Below are 15,439 nucleotides of genomic sequence, written 5' to 3' on the forward strand. Positions count from 1 at the left end.
TTTTAAATTAATAAAATCATTTCCAAATCAATATTTTGTGTCATATTATTTATTCCTTAAGTAAATAGCAGTGTAATAAGCAAGATAATGTGTAGTGAGCAGGTTGTTATAGCGGAGGAACCATGGCAGAGTGTGCAGGACCGCGACACGATCCCTTACATAGAAACTACTGTCTCTTACCAGACTTAGAAAGGAACCCAGTAATGGAATAAAACTACTGTCACTGTTCACATAACTTAATAAAAGTTGTACAACATAATAATACACAGCCACCAATAAATAATGCCACAGTGTTACAAATGGCAGTTAGCTAAAATCCTAAAATAAAGGAGTAATTATTACATAGTTTCACCATTTCTTTTGGCCCACTTTGAGAAAGGTGCAGCAGTGAGAAAAACAACATTTTGGCTGCTCTGGGAACATTTGACAGGAATTCATTGACAAGCAACGTTTTTTTAGGAGGTTCATTTAACAGGAACTGGATAACTGCAAAAACCTCCTGAAGCTCAAACTTCAGGAAGAGGAAGTGTCCACAATTCCCATGCCTGGTGGGTCATGTTAACAAGAAGACCTGGAAGAAAAAAGCTGGTTCCATAAAGGGAAGAACTGGTGAGCGAACAGATCTCGGTGGATGGATCAATCAACTGTTCTGTTACTCTAATCAGCAAAAAAACTGCATCAATCCATTGTGTACGGTAAGATACGTATTTGTTACATTTGAAAAATAATTTTTAAAATGTGTATCACCAATAATAATTATGTTCTTTTTATTTTTTTATTAGTGAACATTTAAAGTTATATAAACAATCATTTGTTATATCAGGTGATTATCTCATTATCTGAAGTTTACGAAAAGCTGTTTCTCAATATAACAAAACATTTTCTGGACAACCTTCATATCCACCTGTGATATTGATAAAACAGCATTGATAACAGTTGTATATACCTCGTATTTTTATTTTTATTTAATTTATCTAATCTTATTTTTATACTGTATTTACTTACTTGCTATTTTGTCCTACTGCTGCAACATCCGAATTTCCCCCCTGGGGATCAATAAAGGATCATCTTATCTTATCTTAAAAAAGATTACACAACATTCTTGGCTTCCGTAGTTTCACTATTTTGGAGCAAAATTGTTTTTTAATGCCTCAAGTTTGGTGCATCCAAGCTAACCGAGGATTACTTATCCTTGATGGGCATGGAGTTACAAAATTGACGATATTAATCAAAAATATAAACAACCAAACAGAAATTAAACATTATATTTTCTTTTCATATTTGAAAATGCATCAATAATGCCATAATTAAAATGGTGTTAAGCCATTGTCAAATGAAGTGCATTCATAATGTGGAATTGATTTTTCCATTATTATGTTCAAATTGGAGGTACAAAATGTTATAAAAAACAATTTTGAGTTACTTGACTTCACATTTTATAACCAGAGGTGGGAGGGGACTGTGTTTAGCGTTGGGAGTCAATGGTCAAGACCACCTCCTGACAGTAACTCTCCTTTTGATCTGCCGTTACATTTACTTTTATCTTTCTGCAGATGATTATTTGTGTCCAAAAATCAGTGTTACTATAACGCACAGCTGTTTCGCAGCATTATGTTAGAACTGGTTGTGTTTTCGTGTTCATTATTAAGTGTTTTTCAAAGAGTCTTGTAGATATTGTGAAAAACAAAATGAAATCTCCTCTCATCCTCCGTCTTTAATGATTGATCAAAATGTCAACATGTGTCCAGGTTGCAGTCCAAGTCCAAGCAGCCCCTTTTATTCATAACAAACACTGGCTCTGTACATCGGGCTTCTCTCCTTTAGATGTTTCTGATGTAATCAACTCCTTTTTTTCAATTTTGAGTTCATTATATTAGCTGCTGAGGATTGTTGATTTAAAAGGTAAGAGGGCTGCTTAGTGTTGTTTGGCAGATTTTGGTATAAAATAATTGGAATGTGTTCAAAAAACAAGCTTTTCATGTTCTGCTGAAGACAAATGAGAAAATAACTTAACTTGTTTGTTCAAAGTGAGACAGTGTATTTATACTTATTTAATTTTTCCCTTTACATTGACAGCATTTGATCTACTTTGACGACACATTATGATTTTTATTCCTGCGGAAAAACTACATTTTGTTATTTATCTGTCGATTGGTGAGTCTGGTTTTTTTTTTTCTTTTTCAAGTCAACGTCTTCCTCTTTTTAAGTGCAGTATCATCAAACAGCTGAAAATTTCAAATCCATGAGTGAAAAGCAGTAAATAAAAGTGTGATAGTCTCAAAGTTTGTATAAAAATAATATTTTATTATGGACAATATTGTTTTATTTATTCATGACAATCTCAAGGCTTTATTAGAGTATTTTGTTGTATGTTTCTGTTGTAGGTCTACTGAGTCTATCACTGCTGACAGGTCAGTATCTATGTTAAATGCCAGGAAATCAATGCATATAATTTGGATATATACATGTCTACGCCCTGGTTGTTAAGTCCATGGTGACAAACTCCTTTGTCACCTCCAGAATGTGATAAACTCCAGCTGGTTGGACCGACACGTTGCTCTGGCAGAGTGGAAATCTTCCACAGAGACAGTTGGGGAACGGTGTGCGATGACCAGTGGAGCCTTGCCAACGCTGACGTGGTGTGCCGAGAGTTGGACTGCGGGACAGTTCTCGAGGCCAAAAAAATGGCCTTTTTCGGAGAGGGAAAGAACGAGATCTGGTTGGATGATGTGCAGTGTACCGGTCAGGAGTTGTCCATCCTTAAGTGCGCACACAGACCAATTGGAAATAATAACTGTGGTCACGGTGAAGACGCTGGGGTTATCTGCTCAGGTAAGAGTTTATTCACTTAACACAGTTATTTTTGCTTTATTTGGCCCACATGTGTTTGATTTTTAGTTGAAACCCCAGTAAGATAGCACCCGATTAGACACCTAATCAAATAGCACACTTTGTACCTATATTTACGATATACACACGGCGGCCATTTTCCTCTGATGTCACGCCCAGGGTGGGAAGCTCAAATGCTTTAATAATTTGTCTATGATAGGTTACATGTTGCACATCATATAAAAGTAGGAATTTTGATAAGCTGCTGAGTTTCACCACATACCATAAAAGACCAAAGACAATGGATAGTGTAATCTGGAGGGAAATCTGGCAATATTTCAAGTTAAGAACACAGATTTAAAAACACATTAGCTACTGTTATACACCAGCTAAGCCATTCAACCACTTCCTAGCTAACAATCCTGTTTAACAGTGTCACACAATACTATAGGAATGCTAACGTTAGCTGTAGTGACTTAGCTAGCTTAGCTATCAAAGATGTTGTTTTAACCTGATATATTGCCAGATATTCCTCCAGATTGTGACAATCCACTGTCTTTTCAGTTGCTGTTCAATCAAATAGATTTGCTTTCTCACAAAAGAGTTGAGAAAATGGATTCCAATCTCTTTTTATCCATTTGGTTTAATGCTACAGTTGCTTAGCTTAGCTTAGCTCAAAGACCAGAAAAAGGGAGAACGTAAGAGGGAGAATTATCCAGTTGTTTTTCCACACAAAGAATTGAAATACAACATGTAGTTAGTAGTAGTGAGCTGTTGATATGTTGGTGGGCTTACTTTGTTGCCTTTACACAGAGCCAGACTAGCTTTAATCCCCAGATTCCAGTCTTTCTGCTATGCTTAGCTAAGCAAACCAACCAATGGCCGTAGCCTTGTGTTTAAACTCTCCTCTAGAGACTATTTTCCAAAAATGTCAAATATAAAAATATTTATTTGGCATTTCACAATAAGCTCATAAAAACCCTGCATAAAGGGCCTTCCTCAATATACACGGACCATAATTGTGGAACTGTCAAAGGAAATTGGGAAATACAGAGAAAGCCGCTAACGCAGCATTTATCTTAGCAACTGACCCTCTGATTGCATTGTCGGTTCAAAAATTAAAGATTGTATTGTCAGTTCACAATTTGTTGTCTTTAATGCTACCTGTTGTTGCAGCAGAAGCACAATGGCCATGTTATCGCGTGACCAGCTGATGCAAATGTAAAGTACAAAGGGCAGAAGGTAGACATAGGACATAAACAAAAACAGTCACCAATTGACCTGATTTCAATTGTTTGTAGGTAAAAAGTCATATTGCAGGGTACATTCTCCAGCCTAATGTTCTTTCTACATCTTGGTTCAAAACAAAGCAACATGAGTGCTTATATACAATACAAAAATTAAAAAGGTAATGACGACTCTTTACACTGGTTTGAAGTGGGTGAGATCAGTTGGTGATGTCTATTATTTGCACCAATCGCACTTAAGCTAAATTCTAATCTAGTTAAGTTGTTAGATAGATAGATAGATAGATAGAATAGAATATTTGTCATGTTTTATGGTTTTATTAATGTTTTCTAGCAATGTCATCAATGACACATTAGTGTCTCTGGAAAATTGAGTTTCTGTGCTAGAATTTAAAATTAAGTCCTTAACAGGGTAGCAAAGTGCTGCGGTGGTTAGCACTGTCACCTCACAGAAAGAAGGTTCCGAGTTCAAATCTCCAGGTTCTTTGGCATCCTCCTACATATCAAAGACATGTTTGTTAGGTTAACTGGTGACTCTAGCGACCAGTCCAGGGGTTACACCGCCTCTTGCCCAGTGACAGCTGAGATAGGCTCCAGCCCAAACGTGAACCTGAAAGGATAAGATAAAGGATTGGCAACAGATGGAGTATTAACAATACTTCCATGTTGATTTTTTGCACAATTTAACAGTATAATATAAGCTCTTAAACACAACCTTATTGAATAGATGTTTTTTTTTTTTTTTAAATGTGCTATCTACATTTTTGCAGATCATGTGAGGATTGTCAACGGAAGCAACCGGTGTAACGGCAGAGTGGAACTCTATCAAAACGGCCGCTGGAATCGAGTTTGCAAAAATGACTGGAGCAAAGAAGAAGCTGACGTTTTGTGCCGAGAGGTGAACTGCGGCTCTCCTGATGCTGAAGTGCCTCATTTTGGAGAGACAAACATCCTGGGTGGGCTTCAAACCAACTGTATTGGAAATGAGACCTCTATCTCACAGTGCGCAGTTCAAGAGATCAGGGAAAACTGTGTTGATGCTACAGTTTTATGTACACGTAAGTTGTCCATATGTTCAATTTGCATTTGGGGTTTTGTAGTAAACCTAAAATAGTAATTCTATACTTTTTTCTTTTCCATCTGATAGACAGTAAACCTATTCGGCTGATGAATGGGACTAATCGATGCTCTGGTCGAGTGGAAGTGTACCACAATGGACAGTGGGGAACGGTTTGTGATGACAGATGGGGCATGCAGGAAGCCACTGTCACATGTCGAGAGATGAACTGTGGTAACGCTCTCACTGTGAAGTACAAGGCGCACTTCGGCATAGGTACTGACCAGGTTTGGTTGGATGAGGTTGACTGTACCGGCCATGAGACGTCCCTTGCCGATTGTCCGCACAGAGGTTTTGGAGAACATGACTGTGACCACACTGAAGATGCTGGTATTGTATGCTCAGGTAACACATGCTTTATACGGTTTGTTGCTCAAAAATGTCACAATTGCTCCTGTACAGCCGTGGCCAAAAGTATTGAGAATGACACAAGTATTGGTTTTCACAAAGTTTGCTGCTTCAGTGTTTTTACATCTTTATGTCAAATGTTACTATGGTATACTGAAGAATAATTACAAGCATTCCATAAGTGTCAAAGGCTTTTATTGAAAATTACATTAAGTTTATGCAAAGAGTCAATATTTGCAGTGTTGACCCTTCTTTTTCAAGACCTCTGCAATTCGCACTGGCATGCTGTCAATCAACTTCTGGCCAACATACGGACTGATGGCAGCCCATTCTTGCATAATCAATGCTTGGAGTTTGTCAGAATTTGTGGGTTTTTGTTTGTCTACCCGCCTCTTGAGGATTGACCACAAGTTTTCAATGGGATTAAGGTCTGGGGAGTTTCCTGGCCATGGACCCAAAATTTCAATGTTTTGTTCCCTGAGCCACTTAGTTATCACTTTTACCTTATGGCAAGGTGCTCCATCATGCTGGAAAAGGCATTGTTCGTCACCAAACTGTTCTTGGATGGTTGGGAGAAGTTGCTCTCGGAGGATGTTTTGGTACCATTCTTTATTCATGGCTGTGTTCTTAGGCAAAAGGGGACTTTCTTGGGCGCCCTGAAGCCTTCTTCAATACAATTGAACCTCTCTCCTTGAAGTTCTTGATGATCCGATAAATGGTTGATTTAGGTGCAATCTTACTAGCAGCAATATCCTTGCCTGTGAAGCCCTTTTTGTGCAAAGCAATGATGACTGCATGTGTGTCCTTGCAGGTAACCATGGTTAACAGAGGAAGAACGATGATTTCAAGCACCACCCTCCTTTTAAAGCTTCCAGTCTGTTATTCTAACTCAAAAGTATGACAGAGTGATCTCCAGCCTTGTCCTCGTCAACAGTCTCACCCGTGTTAACAAGAGCATCACTGAAATAATGTCAGCTGGTCCTTTTGTGGCAGGGCTGAAATGCAGTGGAAATGTTTTTGGGGGGATTAAGTTCATTTCCATGGCAAAGAGGGACTTTGCAATTAATTGCAATTCATCTGATCACTCTTCATAACATTCTGGAGTATATGCAACTTACCATCATAAAAACTGAGGCAGCAGGATTTGTGAAAATTAATATTTGTGTCATTCTCAAAACTTTTGGCCATGGCTGTACGTGATCAGGTTGATCCAAATCCTGGCGACACCCAAATTTGGTGTGCCAGAGACACCCAAAGACCCAGAAATACCACACTTATCTTTTCCTTAAAAAGAGACATTCTTATGTGTGAATTTGTGTGCTATGGTGTTGCATGCAAAGCCAATAAAGTATATTGATTATATTCCCATGCATTTCTGCTGTTGGCACATTGGTATGCGGTCTTAGCAGTTACCACGTGCTTATATTTACCAAAGAATTGTCTTGTTCCCTTTCACTTCCTGTTGATTCTCACTTTCTACTTAAGCAGAAAATGTGTTTCTAAATCTCTACCATGTTAAAAAAGCATCCTGCAGCATGTCACAATAATCCTTAGCTGTTCCTCTTTTTGTGGTAGTTCCTTGGCGCAAAAAAATCACATATTGCGCTTCATAGGCAGTACAAGCAGTTCTCCTTACCACAAACCATGTCATCCTAGAGACAAAACAAAATGTTGTATGCCATTGCTGAAATATTAATATTTTATAACTGCTTGTTTTCCAGAGACAGTCAGATTATCCAATGGCACTGAACCCTGCTCTGGCAGACTGGAGGTCTTCCACAATGGCCAATGGGGGAAAATGTGTAGAAATTACTGGGGCCAAGAGGAGGCTGAAGTGGTGTGCAAGGAACTGATGTGTGGAACTCCAAAGAAATACCAAGAAACTTTCAATTTTGGTGAAAGCAGACTGGGAGGGTTAACGAGTAGATGCTCTGGTAATGTGAGCTCTATCTCCCAGTGTGGGATTCAAGAATTCACAGGGAGATGTGAAGGCGTTTCTCTTTCATGTGAAGGTAAGGCACAAAGGATGAAGGTGTACTTCTACAATGTTCAGCTTAAATAGCAAAGGCTGTGTAGACATTAAATGCGTGTGTGCATTTAATCTTCTTTAATTGCAAATAATTTGTTGTGATGGTTGAACTAACCTGAAGGTCTACAGGTCATCGAGAGCGAGAATCCTGAATTAGATAAACCCCAACAAATACCATGAAAATACCAAATCGAAAGATGCGTTTGTCAGTCTGTCATGATCATTTCTTCGTTGGCTTTGGTCCTGGATTTGATGACAATCAGAAGTCTTCTCCTCGGTATTCCTGAGAATATATAGTATTGTTTTTACATGATTTTAACATCTCTATATGTAATTCCACTTTGCAATGATGGAAAAGGGTTAGTTGTCCACGTAAAACCCTAATATTTCATAATCTGCCTTACATTGGTGAGTAGGTTTAACATGAGTGGACCTTTCCTCAGGTAGTCCGCAGATCAGGCTCGTCAATGGCACCGACCGATGCTCTGGAAGAGTGGAGGTTCTGCACGATGGCCAGTGGGGAACAGTGTGTGATGATGAGTGGGACATCAAGGATGCTCAGGTGGTGTGCAGAGCCGTGGACTGTGGAACAGCTCAGACAGCTAAATCTTCTGCCTTCTTTGGTCCGGGCCAAGGAGGCATCTGGCTGGACGATGTCGGCTGTGTTGGTAATGAGACGTCCCTGTTGCACTGCCGACATCCCACCCTTGGAGAAAATAACTGTGGGCATGGCGAAGATGCCGGCGTTGTGTGCTCAGGTATCCTAAAATGTATCTTTTACTGTTTGAATCAACCAAATATTTCCCTCAAATGTGTCCAAATACAGATCAACTAACTGCTGATTATCTCTCTCATTTGCTTTCCAGCTTCGATTAGATTGATCAATGGCACTGACCAGTGCTCAGGCAGAGTGGAGTTTCACCATGGGGGTCGCTGGTCGCCAGCGTTTTATATTAATTGGGGAATGAGTGAAGCTGAAGTTGTTTGCAGAATGATGAATTGTGGAGATCCGGTCAAGGTCTCAGGATCATTTGGTCGGGGCAAAGAAACAAGAGGGTATAGGATTACTTGTAACGGTAGAGAGGGCTCTCTTTCTCAGTGCACCCTGAGAGATTATGACAGGACCGGCAACAATCGTGTTGAAGAGGCAGGTGTTCAATGTTCAGGTAAGACTTGATTTGAATTCATCAAATATATGTGGTGCTGATTGTTAACTGTTAAGACATTTGTTCCACTGTTCCGTCTGAACCAGAGATGGGAGATGTGACTCTTTTTACGAACTCGATTTTGTATGAGTTTAAAGGGTTTTCAAGTCAAACGAGCACTAGAGACTTCCGTTGCTCGATCAGGCTAACTTCCGGTTTAGCACTCCGCTAACATTAATGGAGATTAAATTTAATCATGCAGCCTCTTCTAGACCTTCTGATTGTTTTTGGACCTAATTGATCATTTTCTGATAGTCAAGCTTGCCATTTCATGATGCTCGTTTTCCCAAGATTGTGGTTAGAAAAAAAAGCCTTTTGTACCCTGTTGGACTGACTCGCAAGTCAAAACCGCTTCACCAAATGACTGGTTCCCTACTGATTCACAGTATCTCAAAGACAAAGTGTTAAAGTCCGTCAGTCTGCCTTACAAACGAGTGATTGGTGCGGTTGGGGCTCTGTCGCGTTTTGGGAGAGCGGGTACTGAGTGAGCGAGTGAGTGTTTCGTGTAACTTGAGTCAGACGTTCAGCCCTGGGCAGAGCGCTTGCTCCAGGCGCCAGACTGTGAGAGCGAGTACTGAGTTGAAAGAAGCGCCAAAGTGGTCGTTGTTCTCACAGGGTTAGGCTAATGCAGGGACAAGTAGCAGGTAGAGGGGTGAGTCAGTGAACGAGTTAGTGGAGATGAGGACTCATGACTCCCAATTAAGTAAAAAGAAGACCTTTTCAGGGGGCTGCCCATTGTGGACCTATACTGCGAGCAACAAACCTTCAAGGGCTTTTTTTAGTTTGCAATCACACCACAAGTAGGAAGGCTGACGACTGTCATAGTTATGAGCGGTTAAAAACTATGGTTACCAGTGCTGAATTGGCTCATTGAATCCACCGATCAAAATACACTTCCGACTTGACAAGTCTCCATACATCGCTAAAGGTACCTCTTGCGCTGGGAAAGTACCCTCTCCAAAGTAAGATCTCAGGAAGCCCCATTCTCACTCCCAACGTCTCAATTTTGGCAGCTTGGACAGTGGCTTTGTTGTGGTGGAGAGCAATGAAACACAGGACTTTTAACGAATACTCCATGTTGACACCTTTAGGAAGTTCACATGATTAAGTTATGTAGCGTACGGTTGTTTTGTAACATACCTACCATAGTTATGTAACGCACATTAAATGTGTACATACCTTACTTAACGTAACATATGTTAGTTCTGTGACTACACACATACTGTGGTACCTATTTGAACGTAAACCACGGAGGCAAAGCAAAAGTACTAAACACATTTTCAACCACACAATAATAGCACCTATCAAAACACAGCACAAACATTGTCAGTGGATACCAAAAAGTAATGGCCCTGGAATAAAGTAATGAAGGAGTAATTTGCATCATCTGCAAAGTTGGACTGCATGCTCTTAACATACATGTAACAACTTTGATTTTCAGGCAGTGTGAGGTTGGCAGATGGGCCAACTCGTTGTATTGGGAGAGTGGAGTTCTATGACAAAGGCCAATGGGGAACTGTGTGTGGTGATGCCTGGGATGTAAATGATGCAATGGTGGTGTGCAAGCAACTAGACTGCGGGAGGGCTCATAAGATAACCGCCATGCCGGTGTACGGCCTTGGAACTGGACAGACCTGGATTGATCAAATTGAATGCAATGGAATGGAATCAACACTGACCCAGTGCCCACAAAGACCATTTTTACACAAAACTTGCAACGTCACCTCTATCGCTGGTGTCATATGCACTGGTAAGAAAAAGTATACAATTAAAATGACAAGATCACACAGTATTGTTTGTTGTTCTTTCTTAAACTGTTTCTATATATATCTTCCTTGAATCTCACACGAAAGTAGCTTACAAAAGTCAAAGCAGATAACCTGTCTTTAACTGGTTGGTTTTCCTTATAATCTAGACAATTCTACACTTGATATTGTTTAATAATTTTATTTGACTTGACTTCACAGGAGGTTTGGAGGTTCGGTTGGCCAATGGTAAGGATGAGTGTTCGGGGAGAGTAGAGGTCCGTCATGGCGAGGATTGGCAAACCGTGTGTGACACAGACTGGACCCGAGACAAAGCTGCGGTGGTGTGTAGTCAGCTGGAATGTGGAGAGGCAGTGGACGCCCCCATCGGTGCCTTTTTTACCCAAGGCAACGGATCAGTAGTGGAGGCTAGCAATTCGTGTTTTGACAATGTGACATCCCTTCAGCAATGCTCACTCAGAGGTTTCAGAAGCTCGACGTGTGGGCATGAAAAAGATGCTGGTGCTGTCTGTGCAGGTAATGCATTTTGAAATTCTTTGTTCTAAATTGTCACATGCAATCATTATTGTTTTCTGTGCTACACATACCAAAAACAACTGTGGACTAGTGTTTATATAAAGTTTGCTTTTTCAATCAAGTCTAAAACATAAATATGCTTTGCGGTCAAGATTCACTAAAATATCAGGTTTGTAAAGTAAATAAGTCAAATATAAGTGCTGATTAGTGAGCTTAAAAGGTAAAGGCTGCTGGCTCTAGTAAATGTTTATCATACATGCTTCAAATTGGGAAAAAGCTTTGAAGGTGCCGGTAGGCAGGTTTTTGTCACTTTCAGACAGAGCCAGGCTAGCTGATTCCTCGTTTTCAGTCTTTATGCTAAGCTAAGCTATGCTAACCAGCTAATCATACAGACATCAAAGGGGTTAAAAGCTTTAAAGGTACTGGAAGGTGGGTAGTTGTTAACTTCAGACGGAGCCAGGCTTGCTAATTCCTCGTTTTCAGTCTGTATGCTAAGCTAAGCTGTGCTAATCAGCTAATCAAAGGGGTTAAAAGCTTTAAAGGTACTGGTAGGAGGGTAGTTGTTAACTTCAGACTGAGCCAGGCTAGCTTATTCCTCGTTCTCAGTCTTTATGCTAAGCTATGCTAACCAGCTAATCATACAGACATCAGAGGGGTTAAAAGCTTTAAAGTTACTGGAAGGTGGGTAGTTGTTAACTTCAGACTGAGCCAGGCTAGCTAATTCCTTGTTTTCAATCTTTACACTAAGCTAAGCTATGCTAACCAGCTAATCATACAGACATCAAAGGGGTTAAAAGCTTTAAAGGTACTGGAAGGTGGGTAGTTGTTAGCTTCAGACTGAGCCAGGCTAGCTGATTCCTTGTTTTCAGTCTTTACGCTAAGCTCAGCTATGCTAACCAGCTAAGCAGCTAATCATACAGACATCAAAGGGGTTAAAAGCTTTAAAGGTACTGGTAGGATGATAGTTGCCATCTGATGTTAACATTAATCATACAGACATCAAAGGGGTTTCAAGCTACTGGTAGGAGGGTAATTGTTACCTTCAGACTGAGCCAGGCTTGCTGATTCCTCATTTTCAGTCTTTATGTTAAGCTAAGCTATGCTAATCAGCAGCTTTCTGTAGTGAACATTTAATAAAAAAAAATCAAATTTTTTAAGTTACAATGACTATGGTCAGCCAATCAAAACTTCCCCCAAAAATTGAACTTTTGCTTTAATGTTTCATTTGTTCGACCATAAATGACATATATGACTACTGAGTCATATTAGCATGAGATATGATGGTGGGACAAGTGGAGCTTTCATAAAATAGTATTAAAATGTATTTAGATTGTGTTCCAAAGTTAAAATGTATGTAAGTTAATTTCAGTATTTTTCAATTGTTTGTAAAGGCATGTTGTTAAGCACTGTCATCCAGATTTAGACTCACATCATTTCTGTTTTCACATGCAGCACAGGTGCGGTTGGTTGCTGGCTCCGGTGCATGCTCTGGTAGAGTGGAGATTCACTACAAAGGCCAGTGGGGAACTGTGTGTGATGATGAGTGGGAAATGCCAAATGCCGACGTAGTATGTAAACAACTTGGCTGTGGTCTTGCAGTCTCTGCTCCTGGAAGTGCCCACTTTGGCAGAGGCAGTGGTCCAATATGGCTGGATAACGTGGTGTGTAGTGGTTCAGAGACTGCTCTCACACAATGTGAGCATCCCGGATTTGGAGAAAATAACTGTGGGCATGGTGAAGATGCTAGTGTGATCTGTTTAGGTAAGTTGCCTGGCTCATTCTTAATCTATGTATTAAGTTCCCTTCTTCCCAACTGGCCGAAAACAATCTTTCTTCTATTTTTTATCTGTTTCAGGTGCCCTACAGAAGCCCCAAATCACTCTAAGCCCTGGTTCAGACGTAAACTGGGGGGACAAAGTTGAAATCACCTGCACTGTAGCAACAGAACACCTCGGTGGGACATTTTTCCTCAAAAGGTTGCCAGGAACATTTAAAATGGAAAAATACTCTGAAAATGAAGCTGCATCCTTTGTTTTCCCTTCGGTGACCTTCGACCAAAGGGGGTCATACTACTGTGAATATCAAAAGAGACTGCCAAATAATGTCATCAATTATCCTCAAGGAATCGTTGCTAAGCTCTCCGTCACAGGTCAGTCATTTTGGGCGTCAAAACTAACAAGACATTTGTAAATTTGACTATCAAATTGTAAAACCTTCAATGTTTATAGAGTTTAAAAATCTGTCTCCTATCTTGCAGTGATACTAGAGACGCCCAGCATCTCCCTGACGTCTCCTCATGCCATGGTGGTCTACAGCCCTGACAAAATATCGGTCAACCAAGGCAGCAGCTTCTCGGTCACCTGTGCTACTCATTCCAGATACGCTGGAGGTTACTTCTATCTGACGAGGTCCAACGACAACATCACTGAAGCCAAGCAAGCATTTGGGCACACTATCTTCTACCTGGCATACTTCGAATTCCCTGCAGTCGATTACAAACACCAAGGAGACTATAAATGTGTCTACGCAGTTAACATTTCCTCCGAGACCTTCTGTTCGGTTCCCTCAAAGTCACTACAAGTCACAGTAATCTGTAAGACCAAAGGGGCCTTTGTCTTTCCTCAGTGATAATAGCTAGATTTCTCTTTTGTTAACTATAATTCATATTCTTTTAATCCCAGCAGCGGCCTCATCCTCGTCAGCTGTCACAGGAGTCGTGGTAGGGCTCTTGGTGGTGTTACTGGTGGTTATTTTAGGTTACCTGCTCTGGAGAAGGAGATGGCAGGGGGCTGGTAAGTGGCAGAAATACACACGTTCTAAATCTTAAAATCACAGCAAGCCCCTTTGTTTTTCTTTTAGCCGCAGCAGGAAGCTCTATTATTGTAAACATTAAAAGCAGTTAGCATCTACAGCGTCAGCAAAATACACATTTATAAAGAGGAGTAAACTTACATTGGAGAGATCTCAACAGCAAATCAATGCTAATGTTGCTCCCTGTGATCGTGTCAGGTTTGTGCGTACAGCTTGTTGTGCCGCCCCCAAGTGGCCAAAAAACACTTCCAAATGCAAAACTAAATAGGCCAAGTTACGCTGATTTTATCCTGTAATCTATTGAGCTCTTTTCCCTTTCTTTAGAAGAATGACTGATTGTGTTGTTGTGATTTCATGCTCACTTTTCAGGTAACCTGGTTCAGTTCAGTAAAAGGTTTGGAGGAGCAATAAAACCAGACTCGGATGAAAGAAGCAACGGAGCATACGACGGAAGGTAGAAACTCACAGCTGATTTCAAATAAACTCTATTAACTATATTTAATTATTTTTTACATTGCAATTAAATTTACTGTATTATATTTAAGATCAAGCAACTTCAAAGACACTCTAGTGATTGCGACTGTCGCCCTCTCTCTCTCCCTCAGAGCCCGTAACGCCCAAGTGACCGAGCAAGCGCAGAGCCAAGTCCCAGAAGACAAGAGCGTGTATGCTGATACCCCTGTTGAGAGCGTCCCTGAAGACTTGGCTGGGAGAGTGTGTTATGAGCTTGAACCGCTTGTTCTCTCGTGATAGAAAAATGACCCAAGGAATGACCTATGTCATGTAGTTTCAACCCTAACCCTATTTTAAGGAGTAAGGTAACACCAGGCTTAAAAAAGAGGCTCTTACTGCCCTCTAGAGTTTAAGGTCTCTGGCACCTTTAACCACACCCAGCAGTGATGTCACAGTGTATGACAAACCCCTCTACATCACAGCAACAAAGTGAGAAGTGAGATGATTTTAGGCCGACGCAAATACAGATTTTTAAGCGGATGTCAATTAGCTTTTTTACGTAGACCACAGGGACACTAGGGACCTGTTTTAAGTGTGTTTTACACCTCGTGAACAAAATAGATGAGATCAAAAATGTGCTGTTTTTTGCTTTAAGAATGAAATGAAAATGTGATTTTAAATAAAACAGACATGATACTTGTATAAAAAGACAATAGTTTGCTCGTGTTATCTTCATATGTATCCCTGAATCGCTTTTTATTCTCCTTAGAGGTTCTGCTAATCACTAAGTAGAAGTCCACTGACAAGTTGGAATATACTGATTACACTGTCTTTGCATTGCATATTAATTTGCTTTTTTTTTGTCAGTGTGAGTGCTCCTCAATAAATTTGTTTTTCCTACGCTTGCATTTTTTCTTTAGTCGTTTTTTATCTCCAGATTACACAGCATAATTACACAGTATGATTATGAAGTTAATGTGTCCCCTCAAAAATCTGGGAGAAATATTTGACGCTGATCTCAGTTTTGACGCGCATGTTAAGAATGTTGTAAAATCCGTTTTTTATCATCTCAAACAATTTCCTGTTTCTCGCAGATTTGCAAAAAGGCCTTCACGCTT

General features: G+C 40.2%; 1 protein-coding gene across 1 annotated transcript in view; it reads left to right on the top strand.

Annotated features, from left to right (window-relative positions):
- Positions 1-15,221, top strand: part of LOC138585308 (scavenger receptor cysteine-rich domain-containing protein DMBT1-like) — a 28,605-nt gene extending 13,384 nt beyond the window's left edge. Inside the window, exons 9-21 of the mRNA XM_069657595.1 lie at positions 2,521-2,742; positions 4,847-5,032; positions 5,224-5,409; positions 8,014-8,328; positions 8,437-8,736; positions 10,217-10,525; positions 10,743-11,057; positions 12,510-12,818; positions 12,913-13,206; positions 13,315-13,650; positions 13,739-13,849; positions 14,238-14,322; positions 14,474-15,221. Of these exons, the coding sequence (XP_069513696.1) occupies positions 2,521-2,742; positions 4,847-5,032; positions 5,224-5,409; positions 8,014-8,328; positions 8,437-8,736; positions 10,217-10,525; positions 10,743-11,057; positions 12,510-12,818; positions 12,913-13,206; positions 13,315-13,650; positions 13,739-13,849; positions 14,238-14,322; positions 14,474-14,618 (3,113 nt within the window). The 3' untranslated portion in view covers positions 14,619-15,221. The remainder of the gene's footprint in view (positions 1-2,520; positions 2,743-4,846; positions 5,033-5,223; positions 5,410-8,013; positions 8,329-8,436; positions 8,737-10,216; positions 10,526-10,742; positions 11,058-12,509; positions 12,819-12,912; positions 13,207-13,314; positions 13,651-13,738; positions 13,850-14,237; positions 14,323-14,473) is intronic.
- Positions 15,222-15,439: the final 218 nt, after the last annotated feature.

This window comes from Semicossyphus pulcher, unplaced genomic scaffold (genome assembly GCF_022749685.1).
Source record: "Semicossyphus pulcher isolate SPU_LCO1_2020_fin unplaced genomic scaffold, fSemPul1.0.p SCAF_11, whole genome shotgun sequence".
NCBI classification, from domain to species: Eukaryota; Metazoa; Chordata; class Actinopteri; order Labriformes; family Labridae; genus Semicossyphus; species Semicossyphus pulcher.